The 14,347-nt window shown below is 39.7% G+C and overlaps 1 protein-coding gene across 2 annotated transcripts in view; it reads left to right on the top strand.

Annotated features, from left to right (window-relative positions):
• LOC101172511 (uncharacterized) overlaps window positions 1-14,347 on the top strand; it is a 206,583-nt gene that overhangs the window by 2,692 nt on the left and 189,544 nt on the right. The window contains exon 2 of one of the 2 annotated variants that reach the window (XM_023962392.2): window positions 8,420-12,764. The exons of the other annotated variant lie outside the window; for it this stretch is intronic. Coding sequence (XP_023818160.1) covers window positions 8,420-10,116 — 1,697 coding nt within the window. The 3' untranslated portion in view covers window positions 10,117-12,764. Of the gene's footprint in view, window positions 1-8,419; window positions 12,765-14,347 lie in introns of those variants that run through there. 2 annotated transcript variants of the gene reach the window in all.

The following is a 14,347-nucleotide window of genomic DNA, read 5'->3' as shown; positions in this document are numbered from 1 at the left end:
GCCTCATTCATATGTGGAAATAAATCGGATACAAATCAGATATGTGCATTTGAGTGTGCCATGTAAGCAGACATATTCCCCAGTAAACCGAGTCGTACGTCAGTGACACCACCAACTGAGATCATATGACTTATTAAGGTTCTTTGTGCACTGATTATATTATGCATGTGAAAATGAGTGGGTGCGGCTTGTAATCGGGTGTGCTCCATAACTCAGAATTTACGGTAGATTATGTATGCGACCTGCTGGAATTTTAATATAATAATTCATGTTAAATTTGCATCTTGTATGATAACAAAATAAAGTGATGTGTCTGATGTTGGGATGTCGGTACCACTATTCAGCATAGGTTTAATCTCTTTGGGTCACGTGGTTTGGGAGCTATGATAAAAATTGACAGAATTAATTTTCGAACCTCCAAAATTGTAATACAAAAATTCATATGAAATTTGTATCATGTATGATTGCGAAATAAAGTGGTGTGTCTGATAGATGTGTCGGCATTGGTTTGGACTTGTTGGGTCAGGTGGTTTGGGGGCTAAAAACTGGACAGATTTCACATGCAACCTTCGGAAATTTTAAGACAAAAATTCATATAAAATTTGCATCATGTATGATGACAAAAGAAAGTAGTGTGTCTGATGTTGGGGTGGCAGGGCCACAATTTGGCATAAGTTTCATCTCATTGGGTCTAGTGGTTTGGGTGCTATTGAAAAACATGGACCAATGGAGTTCTAATATAAATATTCATATTAAATGTGCGTCATGTATAATGACAAAATAAAATGGTGTGTCTGATTTCGGGATCACAGTGCCAAAATTCGGCATAGGTTTTATCTTTGCGAGTCACGTGGTTTGGGAGCTATTGAAAAAATTGACCAGATTTCATATGCAAACCAATGGAATTCTAATATAAAAATTCCATTTGTAATCAGAATTCATATGCAAACCTCTGAGATTGTAATACAAAAATTGTAATACAAAAATGTGCGAACTGCTGAAATGTTAAATGATAATAATAAAAGTTCATATAAAATATTTGGCATCTTTGATTGCAAAACTAAGTGGTGTGTCAGTGGTATGTCAGGGCCACAGTTTGGCATTGGTTTAATTTTTTTGAGTCACGTGGTTTGGGAGCTATTGAAAAAAATGGACGGAATTCATCTGCCAATTGCTGTAGTTTTTATATTAAAATTTGTATAAAACTTTTGTGTGTACTATATTAATATGTCGGAGCCATAATTTCGCCATATATTTGGAATCATTAGGTCACACGATTTGGAAGCTATTGAAAAAAAACAAAATGTTTACTTCAAATCATTTTACTTATGAAATATTGTGCATCTATGCAAAACTTTTCTTAATAAAGCATTGCAAAATAAATAAGATTGTTTAGACACAACATGAGGAAGTATTTTATAGGAATTTATTTATTTTTGCAAAGCTTTTAGTCTTAGTTTTACAGTCTTGGTTTGGATCATCATCAGTAAAAAGGAAAGAAAAAGGACAAAATAACAAGATTAAAGCTTACAAATAATTTTTTTTCAAATCTTCAAAACGTATAATTACTAAAACTTATATAACGTACTGAAAAACACACACATATATCACATTAAAAAAATTCCTTATTGAGGTCTATTTATAAAAAAGAAAGCACTAATGACATCTGAACTCCAGGTATTATATATAAAAATCCTCAAGATTCATTGTGGTGCATTGTATATTAAAAAAAAACAATGTGTATTTAAAAAAAAGTAACAGAAGCAGGGTATGTCAGAATTTACAACTTTATTCTCTTTCATTATGCCCCCTGCTCAAATAAAACCCTCTCTCACTTGGGAACTGACGCAGCAGCAAGTCTTCAAACTGGATCACAGAGAGACGGATGTAGCGCTAAAAGCGGACGCCGTTCACGTACGGAGAGAGTCTGAAGGATCTCCTGAACCCACACATGATGGGATTTGATTACTGATGCTTTTGTAGAATTATTCAAAAGAAATAAACCGGATTTCTCAACATCCTCCGTGTCTGTAATAATGAAGTCGAGAAAAACTTGCTGCACGTTCTCTTACCGACTGGCCTTTGCGGTGTTCGGCATCCGCTGAAGTAGCTGCACACCTCTCACAGCTAATATCTGTTGCTACTGAAATCTCGCCATTACATCTAGATGCAGAAATTCTCCTGCTCATTGGATGTGATCTGCTCAGAGGTCACAAAGTCACACAACAATTAAATGGACAACACAGTGACCCATTTGCACAAAAACTGGACTCGCGGTGGGTTATGGTAGGTAACGTATGCCTTGGTGGTGCTCACAAACCTGCAGATGTCAGCTTCTTGAGAATTCGAATCCCCAATAACGGACGACCAAGTTTATTCACTCCCTGCTACAGTCAGATCACAGTGAAAGAAAACTTCACCTTCAAAGATAAATCAAAACCCATGTGAAATGTTTTTCACTTACAAGTGTGCCCTGTCAGGTTTAATAAGTGTGATTTCTTGCCTTATAAATGGAGTTGGGACAATCAGTTTTGTTGTGCAGAAGTCAGGTGGGTACACAGCTGATAGTCCTACTGAATAGACTGTTAGAATTTGTATTATGGCAAGAAAAAAGCAGCTAAGTACAGAAAAATGAGTGGGCATCATTATTTTATGAAATGAAGGTAATTCAGTCTGAAAAATTGGGAAAACTTTAAGTTTCCCCAAGTGCAGTCACAAAAACCATCAAGTGCTACAAAGAAACTGGCTCACATGTGGACCACCCGGGGAAAGGAAGACCAAGAGTCACCTCTGCTGTGGAGGATAAGTTTATCCGAATCACCAGCCTCAGAAATGGCAGGTTAACAGCAGCTCAGATTAGAGAGCAGGTCAATGGCACACAAAGTTCTAGCAGAAGACACATCTCTACAACTGTTAAAAGGAGACTGTGTGTGGCCTTCATGGTAGAATATCTGCTAGAAAACCACTGCTAAAGAAAGGCAAGAAGCAGAAGAGACTTGTTTGGGCTAAAGAACACAAGGAATGGACATTAGACCAGTGGAAATCTGTGCTTTGGTCTGATGAGTCCAAATTTTAGACTTTTGGTTCCAACCACCATGTCTTTGTGCGACCCAGAAAAGGTGAACGGATGGACTCTACATGCCTGGTTCCTACCGTGAAGCATCGAGGAGGAGGTGTGATGGTGTGGGGTGCTTTGCTGGTGACACTGTTATTCAAAATTGAAGGCATACTTAACCAGCGTGGCTACCACAGCATCTTGCACCGGCATGCTATTCCTTCCCGTTTGCTAGTGCAGCTAATGTTGTAGCATTTTATAAAATGTGAAGAATGTGTTATATTACTGTGATTTATCTTCTGTTGCTGATTTGTTGTTATGAAATTGAGTATAGTGCAATTAGTGTTATATTTTTATAAATTACGTGCAACTTGAGGTATGTTAACAGAACAGAATATATGTTGGTCCTGCTACCCAGGCCAGGTCCAAAAATTGTGAGCTAGACCCTAGGAACCTGAACCTACAGATTCAGTGTTGAAGATCCACATCCTCCCGCCGGGCTAGTAGGAGACTTAGTATCCCAGTTAAAACTCTCACCTAAACTACGTCCACACCATCGCCCACTGAGCTACCATACACATCCAACTCACACGTTGCAGTGCACTTATATTCCTCTGAACTGTGGGCGGCTTGAGTCTCAATTTTTTTAATGTGGTGCCATTAACTGTTGCTGGACTCTCTATATGTTATTGTGCTTTTAAGTATGCATTGTGTATTATGAATCTTGAACTTTGAAGTGCTTGTGTATATTGTTGAATTGAATGATACTTTATTGATCCCACAATGGGGAAATTCCTCTCCGCATTTTGACCCAGCAGTGAGCTGCAGCCTAACTGCACTCGGGAGGCATGCCTAAGGGCCCTCACTGGGTGATGTTCATTGCTCGCCATTGATATGGTAATTGACCCAGTACCATTGATTATCCCCCTCTGGGAATTGAACCCTAGATTCCTGCATGGTAGCCTTTCACCTTAACAACCGAGTTATGATTATTATTAAAAGCCTGTTCCGTCATATTTTTTTTAATCCGTTCGGCCAGTGCTTTTTTTCTTGGCTGCAAGGACCTGGAAGAAGGGTTAGCATTAGGCTAATACATGCTAAAAACATTAGCCTTGGAGGAACTTCGAACTCTGTGTGGGCAATGCCCCAATGAGCATCTTGGATATCTTGGATATATCTATATATAATATATTTGGTATATTCCAAACCATGGAATAATATCTAATATATAATAGGGCTTTTATTTTGGTAACTTAAAATATAGAAAGGGAACAGTCAACATTGTCTGATTTCCACAACAAAATATATTTCAGTATAAGAAAAAAATGGAATGATGTGCCTCAACCAATAAGGTTCTAAAAGTATGATTAAGTTAATAACTGTTGTTCCTCTTTCGGTTTTTCCCATCAGGGGTCGCCACAGCGAACGAGTCGCATGGTAAACTTGGCAATGTTTTACGCCGGATGCCCTTCCTGACGCAACCCTCTCAAAGGAACCGGGCTTGGGACCGGCATAGAAGTAGAGAAGGGAACAGGGAGCAGCCCGGAGTCGAACCCTGGTTTCACGGACGGAAGGCGCTGCAAACCAGCACGAGCTAAACCAGCTCCCCGATTAAGTTAATAAAGTGCTGTTTATTTTCACTATTGTTTAATGTAGCTTCTCTTTTAAACAGTTCAGGAGCCGGAATGGTTCTTCAAAAATAAAAGGGGATAAAAAAAACACTAATTCTTTCGAGAAACAATAAAGTCTGATGATGAGGCAGCTTGACAGGGTGAAGGAAAGTGCATTAATGTGGCAAAGATGCTTTGTTTACATCACAGTCTCCTCTGCACCGTTGCAGCCACGGTTTCTCACACGCGGAAGTAAACTAGTAACGGTCATCGCCACGATGTTGGCCTTTTTTCAGAGCGTTGTACACATCAGTCTGATCAATCGGGTCGCTAAACTAGAATCTATTGCTTGGAGGTTTTGCAGAACTTTGGCCCGCTTTGCCGATTGCATTTTGGCTGATGCTAAGTGCATTAGCCTATTAGCCGCTCTCCAGCTGCAGTGCTTCACTCGTTCTTATCTGAGCCTCTAAAAAGCACTCCAATCTGCATTTCCACATGTCACTAGCAGCAACATGGCTCAGAGTTTCGGTTTGGTTCCCATCCCAAGGAAAAAACTAAGTGGTTCATGTCTCATAACAATGGAAAAAGCTACCTCTAGCGGAGGTCTTGCTGTTGTTGTTTTGTGTGGTGTAGAGCTGCTCACAGAGGCTCCGTGCCTCCAGCGGTTTGAGGTTGAAGTGGAAAATAAGAGTCGGACACTGAAGGACGCTCATAAATACTTAAATAAATATCATCCTGACAGCATTTTAAATCGCTGCAAGTATCGCCAAATGAACTGTCGCGATATATTGCAGAATTGATTTTTTTTCTAACACCCCTAGTTAAAAACCCTCCCCACCAAGAGGCCTTAAATGTCTATGGTGCAGTTAAAATTGGTGGGGAGGGCACTGAGAGTACATTTTCTGCTTGCTGGCAGTGATGTCTAAGCACTCCCCTACCAAGGGTCCTACATGTTTAAGGTGCAAAGGAAACAGAGGCCAGGGGCCCAAGGTGCATCGCAGGCTGACCCCCCCCCCCACCCCCACCCCACCCCCACCCACCCACATCATTGGGTGGCAATTTTTAACTGTTACCGTGGTCTGCTGCCGCTGGTGCGGTTTGCTGCTGCTGCAGGATGACAGCCTAGGTTTGGCAGTTAGCCACATCGGGCTAGATGTCGCTGCCCTCTGGGCTTGGATGTCGCTGCTTGCAGAGTGGGAGGCCGCCTCTCAATGGAGATTGGTGGTCAGCCTCTCCGGGCTAGATGATACAACAGATTCGTCCAACAGATGTTCTGATGTTTTGTAGTGAAAGATGAAGACAAAGATTTTCTCGTTTTCTCTCCAAAGATGTTATTGACTGCTGAATCAAAGTTCATGTCTTCGGTAACAGCCCGTCTTTGTCTCTGGCGATCTTTGGTCTCAGAAAAGCAGCGTGGGAAGCAGAAGAACAGTAGGAAAGTGATGCATGATGTTTAAAAGAAAGAGACTGTGTTCATGACAAAATTGCCCCCAACTGAGAAAATGTGATGCAGACCTTCCCCCTTGCAGACTTGGCAAAAGACATGAAACAACTCGTCTTTTCCAATGACAAGACTCCACCCCAGCAGACCTTGGCAGTGAGCTGGAATATTGTCTCTGACATGCAATAACGTTCAGCGTCAATTAGGGTTGTGCCGATGGACGATATCATCGTCCATCGTGATGGGTGACTGACATCCCGATGGAGAGACCACCATCGTGATGCCACGCCCCCGCCACGTTGCGCGTCGACACCATAAGCCGCGGTTACATGTACAAAATATCCTGATGAGATCAATGGTCGGATTAGAATCCAACCGTGTACATGGGCCCAGAAAAATGTTTTCAGAATATAAAAACGTTCACTAAGGTCACAATTTCGGTCGGAATAAATCATTCGCACACGCGCAGTATTCGCACATGCGCAGTTTGAAAACCGGAAGAGGATACAACTTCCGCCGAGCGGCTTTTTTTCCAAACTTTATTAAAGGTAACAATTCAATACAAAACGATAACAGCGCCGAGCGGCTATATGCATTGACAAGTCAGCTCGGTAAAATACGAGACGATCTTCTAAACGTGCTTTTAATAATGTTACGGTTATTATGAAACACCTGTTCGCTCATCATTTGAATTTTAATCCGTGTGGTCAGTGCTTTTTCTGAACGTAGCCAGGATTAGCAGTATGCTAACACGGGCTAACAACATTAGCTTTGGGTGGCGCTGCATCCTGTGAATAACATCAGCCTTTATTTAGTCGGGACACGACTGGAAACACAAATCCACGTGATTGATTGAATGTTTTCTAAGGACTGAGCGACATTTCTGCTTTGAAGCTCAAACCGCTGTGTGTGCTGACGATCCGAACTGTGCTCAGACACACACTTTTAGACCCGGTTCTGAGTTTGATAGCTCGTACCCCTAGAGCTGCGGGACGGATCGCAGTCTTAAATCTCTCACACATACCGCTCATGTACCCCCCCCCTTCCCATCAAACATAAAGCTGTAAATCCGCCCTCCGCCGGTCCACTTCGCTAGTTAAGTGCGAGAGCGGACTACTTCTTTTCTATTTTGCTTGTTACTTTTTCTGTTAAAGTCACTTCCCTCAGTTTATACTGGATCATCGCGGATTAACCATTAGTTGGGAAATAAAATGAAAAAAAGCAAAATAACGAATAGCAGTTATATAAGAACGAAAAATGTAAAAATCCTCCCCCCCCCCCCCCCCCCCCCGACGATGTCATCGTCCATCCCGATGGTTGACAGCAAACATCGTCAACGGCCAAATTAGGGGACATCGCCCAACCCTAGCGTCAATAGTACTAAATAGCTTATTAGTTCTTTTGTTATCAGACATGCAGTATATTTGAAAACATACCTGACATGTTTCGACGGCAACCATCAGTATTCATCTGAGTTGTCACCAAGTGGTCGGGTGGGGCGTGCATAAACAGCTGATTGTAACTGAGGTGGAATCACCGTTCAAACTTTGACAGGTGACTCCGCCCGCTGCTGGAGAATGTTGCTCCAATTGTGGCATAGCAGGAAGGCCCTCTCATCTCGGTTCAACTATGACACAACAAAACATAATTAATGGAGCCGGTCATGAAAACTCATCATTTTTATACTACAACAACAATTTTAACAAAATCATCATACATTTTTAAGAATTTTAATGGAGTTATGAATCACATCTGATCAAAAATGTTCAATTATTCTAAGGTAAAGGTGCACCTTTTTTACTTGATTGTTTAAACAGAAGTGCTCTGCTTAAGTGTTAAAGGATAAAAGAAGGTTAATAAAAGAAAAATAGGAAGAAATCTGGAAACATTTTTTTTTTATTTCTACACCTTTTAATAAAAAAAAAGGAGCGGATCAGGACTCTGTATCGGCAGACACTCAAAATCAAATGACTCTAACAATGACATTGAATTTTGTTTTTATTGTGCTTTTTTATAGCAGGGGTTAATGAGTTTTGTAGGTCATTAGAGGGAAAATATTGAAAATAAATGCTGCATGAATAAAAGGCTCTTAATACTGGAGCTGGAAACAGGAGGATTTTCCCCATAGATGCCTGCTGATGCAAATTTGCATTCAAACATCATATGATGTCTATTTTATGTGCTATAGTCAAAATACTATCCCAACTTAATTTAGCTTGTAAATAAGATGTTCAGATTTCTATTGGTGTTTGACAATACATAAAGTCAATTTTAAGTATAAAAAAGCTCCTTTCTCTGTTTTTGTCCCTGTAGTCCTTCCCCAGCATTATGTGACTGAAGAGGATTTCTTCAACCAGCAGAGGAATTTCGGAGTGGAACAGGAAGAACCAGAACCAGCACAAATTAAAGAGGAACTGGAAGAAACAAAACCACCACAGATTAAAGAGGAACAAGAGGAACCAGAACCACTACAGATTAAAGAGGAACAGGAAGAACAAGAACCACTACAGATTAAAAACGAACAGGAGGAACCACAACCACTACAAAATGAAGAGAAATGGGAGGGACCAGAACCCTCACAGATTAAAGAGGCCAAAGAGGAGCTCTGCATCAGTCAGGATGAAGAGCAGCTTGATTTGAAGCAGGAGACTGATACCTTGATGGCAATTTCTACTTATGAGGAAGATGAGAACAGTGAAGCAGATCTAAACAATCAGCAGAGCTTTAATGTAACTGATAGTCAGGATGAAAATCCCACTTCAACTACAGATGAAGAGATTGACCCAGAGAACACACAACAATGGACCCCAAGAGACTGTAAAGAATGCGGTAAAAGTTTTAGTTACTGGTCTCAGTTCAAATTTCACATGAGGATCCATAAAAAAGTTAAGCCTTTTGCTTGTAAAGAATGTACTAAAAGTTTTAGTAAGTTAAGTTATCTCAAATCACACATGAGAACACATACAGAGGAAAAGCCGTTTTCTTGTAAAGAATGTGAAAAAAGTTTTAGTAATATATGTAATCTCAAAACGCACATGAGAACTCATACAGGAGAAAAACCATTTTCTTGTAAAGAATGTGATAAAAGTTTTAATCTCATATCTAGTCTCAAAAAACACATGAGAACTCACACAGGAGAAAAGCCTTTTTCCTGTAAAGATTGTGATAAAAGCTTTAGTCAAATATCTCATCTCTATTCACACATGAGAACTCACACAGGAGAGAAGCCTTTTTCTTGTAAAGAATGTGATAAACGTTTTCGTCAAATAAATAATCTCAAAAGACACATGAGAATTCATACAGGAGAGAAACCATTTTTTTGCCAAGAATGTAATAAAAGTTTTAGACAGACATTTGATTTAAAGATACATATGAGAACTCATACAGGAGAAAAGCCTTTTTCCTGTAAGGAATGTGATTCAAGTTTTAATCAAGTGTCTAGTCTCAAAACACACATGAGAACCCATACAGGAGAGAGGCCTTTTTCTTGTAAAGAGTGTAACAAAGGTTTTAGTCAAATATCTCATCTCAAAGCACACATGAGTACTCACTCAGGAGTGAAGCCCTTTTCTTGTAAAAGATGTGACAAAGGTTTTAGTCGAATATATCACCTCAAAAGACACATGAGAACTCACACAGAAGAGACGCCTTTTTCTTGTACAGGATGTGAAAAAAACTATACTAAACTACGAAGTCTCAAAACACACATGAGAAGTCATGCAGGAGAGAAGCCTTTTTGTTGTAATGATTGTGACAAAAGCTTTAGTCACAAACGTAATCTCAGAACCCACTTGAGAAGTCATACAGGACAGAAGCCCTTTTCTTGTAATGAATGCGATAAACCCTTTTGTTATACATCAGTCTTAAAAACACACATGAGGAGTCATACAGGAGAAAGGCCTTTTTCATGTAAAGAATGTGGAACAAGTTTTAGTTGTATATCTAATCTCAAAAGACACATGAGAACTCATACCAGAGAGAATCCTTTTTCTTGTAAAGAATGTGTGTGACGAAGGTTTAAGTGATATATCTAATTTGAAAAAACACGTTAACTCACACAAGTGAGAATCCTATTCCTTGTAAATAATGTCATAAAAGTTTTAGTCAAATGCACAACCTCAAAACACACAACCCATACAGGAAATGAGGAACCAGAACCGCTTAAAATTGAAAATGAACAGGGGGAACCACAAACACCACAAAATGAAGAGAAATAGGGGGAACCAGAACCCTCACAGATTAAAGAGGCCAAAGAGGAACTCTGCATCAGTAAGGATGAAGAGCAGCTTGATCTGAAGCAGGAGACTGATACCTTGTTGGAGATTCCTACTTATGAAGAAAATAAGAACAATGAAGCAGATCTAAACATTTAAACTTTTTTTCTTGTAAATAATTTCACAAAAGTTTTAGTCAAATGCACAGTCTTAAAACACATGAGAACTCATCCCGGAAATGAGCCTTTTTTTCGTGGTAAAGACTTCAGTTTAAATTACTAATTTAAGAAAGACAGGAAAACTTTGCAGAGAACTCCTGCAGTAAAAAGACGTTAGCGGTTTCCCTAAGAAGAGAGAAATATTGTGAAAAAGTTGCAATTTTCTTTTATCAAGACATAAACTGGAATTTAATATAGGACTTGCACCTTTAGATTGAAAAAAATGTTTTATGTTGATGATTTTATCTTATCTGGGAAAAAATAATCCACAGTTCCGTGTCTCAGAAAATTTGAATATTTTGAAAACAAGTTTTAATGTTCAACTACTGGGGTTCCCCCTTAATCCGCTAATATACTCAAAAAAATTGCAAAGATTATTTTGAGCCTTTAAATGGTCTTGCAGTCTAAGTCAGTAGAATACTGTAGATTCTATGACAAGATTTGTGGAGATTCAAATTGAATTTCCACCAGGACGTGGTAATTTCCCACACTTATAAAGGTACTTAAAGCTACTTCAGTGACCATGACGTTTCTGTATTTGATCAAACAGCAAAATCCTCTGATGTGAACCTAAAAAAAAAACGTATGAACTGTTAAGAGGAAGATCACACACCAGACCCAAAGAGGAAGATGACCTGAAGCAGCGGTAGAAACACCCTGAGCTTCATTGCAAGTACAGAGCAGCTGGCTGATGGCCTCCATACTAGACTTCAGAAAATGTTCACCACTCATAGCTATGACGTTGGCCTTTTTTCAGAGCATTGTACACATAGCTCACATTGAGGTTCTGCAGACCATTAGCCCACATCACCGACAGAATTTTGTCTAAGCTCCGTTCATGAGCCGCCGCTCAGCTCACTGCTTCACTCGTCCTTATCTGAGCCCGTTATAAACCACCACAATCCGCATTTTTATATGAAACTAACAGCCACATTGCAGAAGGGTGTTTGGGTTTGTTACCCACCCCAAGTAAACTACGGAGTGCATGTCTCATTACAACAAAAATTGCGTTGCTGACAGAACATTTAGCATTTAACAGAAGCTGGTTCATGTGAAATATACAAATATACATCTGGTATGTCAAAAGGTTCATAACCCCTCATGTAACAGTAAAATATGTCCAAAACAAGAGGCTTTCCGCTCTCATCTGTTTGCTCAGCTCTTGGACAGGACAATTAAAAAAATAAGGAAGCTGGTTCATGCAAGAACTTGTTTTTTTGGTGCAGTGTAGAGCTGCTCAGAGCCCCACTGTGCTTTGATGCCCACTAGTGGTCAGGGGTTTAAGTGAAAAAACAAGAGTAAGAAGCAAAGGACGGTCATAAATGATGAAATAAATATCGTCTTGACAGAATTTTAAATCAATGTCGGATAGTATCGGCAGATGAAATATTGCCATATATCGTCCAATCAATTTCCCCCTCCATCCTTACTAAACAATATGTTTTTTATTTTTATCATATATAAGCTAAAACCATAAAAAAATTATAATTCATACATTTTGATCTATGTGTAATGATTCTATGCAATATAAATTTCACTGTTTAATTTAACTGTCAAAATATATAACATAGTGTTTCAGGAAATTCATTCTTTTGGATGTACCTGTAAATAGGGACATTTTATTTGAATCATAATGCTAAAAACACACTGGCCTTAGCAACTGGCTTGTGTGTACTTAGACCCTGAAAACAGACTTAAAAACTTGCGTAGCGACACAGGAATGCAAGAGTTTTATAAACCGAAACCAAAAATCCGGGATTACAGCAATTTACATAGACTGTTCAGTGAAAGTGAAATTTTAAGTGCTATAATTATTTGGTTTAAAGTTGCTTAGTTGACCATACTGGTTGTAGATCATGTTGACAATGTGTAAATTTATTTACGTTTGTGCGTTACCATGACAACAAATATTTTGTATGTATCTCTAACACTTTTTATGTGATCAGTGAATATTTCATTTTATTGTTTTAATCAAAAACTGACAGCAGTTCACACTCTCTTGGGTTATGTGAGCAACTAACCAATTTGTGAAGAAAATAAACTTGTAAAAATGTAATGATATAAAGTGAGATTGGTATTTCTGTTTTGTGTTTCTTTTCTAGAGATTTATCATCTATAGTAGAGATTAGAACTATTTATTCTTTTTAGTCCTCAGTGTTCTGCCCCAACTTTTACTGTGAAGAATAAAGTGGACGTGAACATCAGTCACGTGGAGTCTTTCCCACAGTCTGGGTTTCTGCTGTTTGTTGGTTCTCTGCAGGTTCCAATGCTGGACTCTTCAAGTCCAGTTCTAATTGCTGAACTCATGACTTAGGTGAGGTCACAGATCTCCATCAGAACCTGTGAAGAAATATGAAGCAAACAAACTGCTTCTCTGTGGTTTTCTCATCAGTCTTTAAAACTTTCAGTTTTCAGTTCAACAGAAATATGCAAACTTGATTCTGGTTTTGTTGAGTCTCCTTGAACTCTCCTTGAGTTTTTCTTGGGAGATGAGATCAGAGCACACCATGATAGAGTTTACACATTGGTCTTTATAAAGCATCATTTTAGCAACAATCATTTGAATTACTGGTCAGAGGGAAGAAGATGCACTGCAAGTTCTGAATCAAGGCTTGGAGGCGTGTACTGAGTATTGTGGGAAGCGGTTTTGTAGCCACGCAGAATTGTTGATTTGGACGTGTGTGGAGACAGGACACCCGGGACAATGGTTCAAAAGGGGGAGCACATAGAGTTTATTAACCCTTGTGCTATCCTAGGCACTTTAACATTGGGAGTTGGGTCATCCAGACCCACTAGACAGTGCGCTGAACCTTTTTTCTTCAATGATTTGTGATCTTCACTGGTGTCCATGATTACATGAAATCTTTCCACTTTTATCCACCTTTGTCCTGGAAGGAATAACACGTCAAAGTAAGCGGGGGGGGGGGGGGGGGGGGGGGTCATCTAAGATAGAAAAAGATAGTTAAAAGATTTAAAGATAGTTAAAAATATGAGGGATGTTGGCTGAGTTTTTTATTTATTTATTTTTGCTCTGTCCTTTCGTTGGAGCCAGGAGCCTCTCTAAAAAAAACAGAAAAACCCAGAGAGAATTTAAATTAAAATACAAATCTCAATAAAACCATGCAATTCGTAAAAATTTAAAATAGGGCACTGGTGACTACATAAAATCTCCCCTGGGTTATCAAAACAGAGGGGTACCTGGCTCAAAGAGGGGCAGCTCACAACCACACCCCTCTGCGTTCCACTCCCGTTCCAAAGTCACTTCCCCCTCTGACCCCTGTCTGGCTCAGCTGCTCCTCTGCCGCAGGCCTGCACTCGTCTGTCCGACTCGTCCCTCTCTGATCCATACGGCGCCACTTCCAGAGCTGCTTCACCCTGTGAGCGTTCCTCCAAGGGACTCCTCCACTGTCGGCCCCGGCGCTTGCTTGTATGGAAGCTTCTTCTGCCGCGTGATCTGGCTCGTCTTGGCTGCCTGATGAGCTATGTGATTGATTGATGAAGCAGGCTTGGAACCAATGTATCCCCGGAACAATCGCTGGCCTGATTTCAATGTTACAAAAGCACAAACAATTGTCCAAACTAAATGGTAGGAAATAACACATCAATGTAAGGGTGGGGTCATAGGATAGCACAAGGGTTAAAGGTTGTCATCTGGACTTAGTTTTAAAGTTAGAAGATGTTTCACCTCTTATCCAAAAGGCTTTGTTAATTCTGAATTAGCTGGTAAAAGAGCTGGTATATATGTGCTCATGGGGGAGGAGTCAGACCTGAAACTGGATGATATTATCCACTTAGCCTACATGGTTTCG

Source organism: Oryzias latipes, chromosome 2 (assembly GCF_053564925.1).
Source record: "Oryzias latipes strain Hd-rR chromosome 2, Olatipes_Hd-rR_3.1".
NCBI lineage: Eukaryota > Metazoa > Chordata > Actinopteri > Beloniformes > Adrianichthyidae > Oryzias > Oryzias latipes.
The sequence above is the reverse complement of the archived record's forward strand: the minus strand, read 5'-3'. Positions and strand labels throughout refer to the sequence as shown.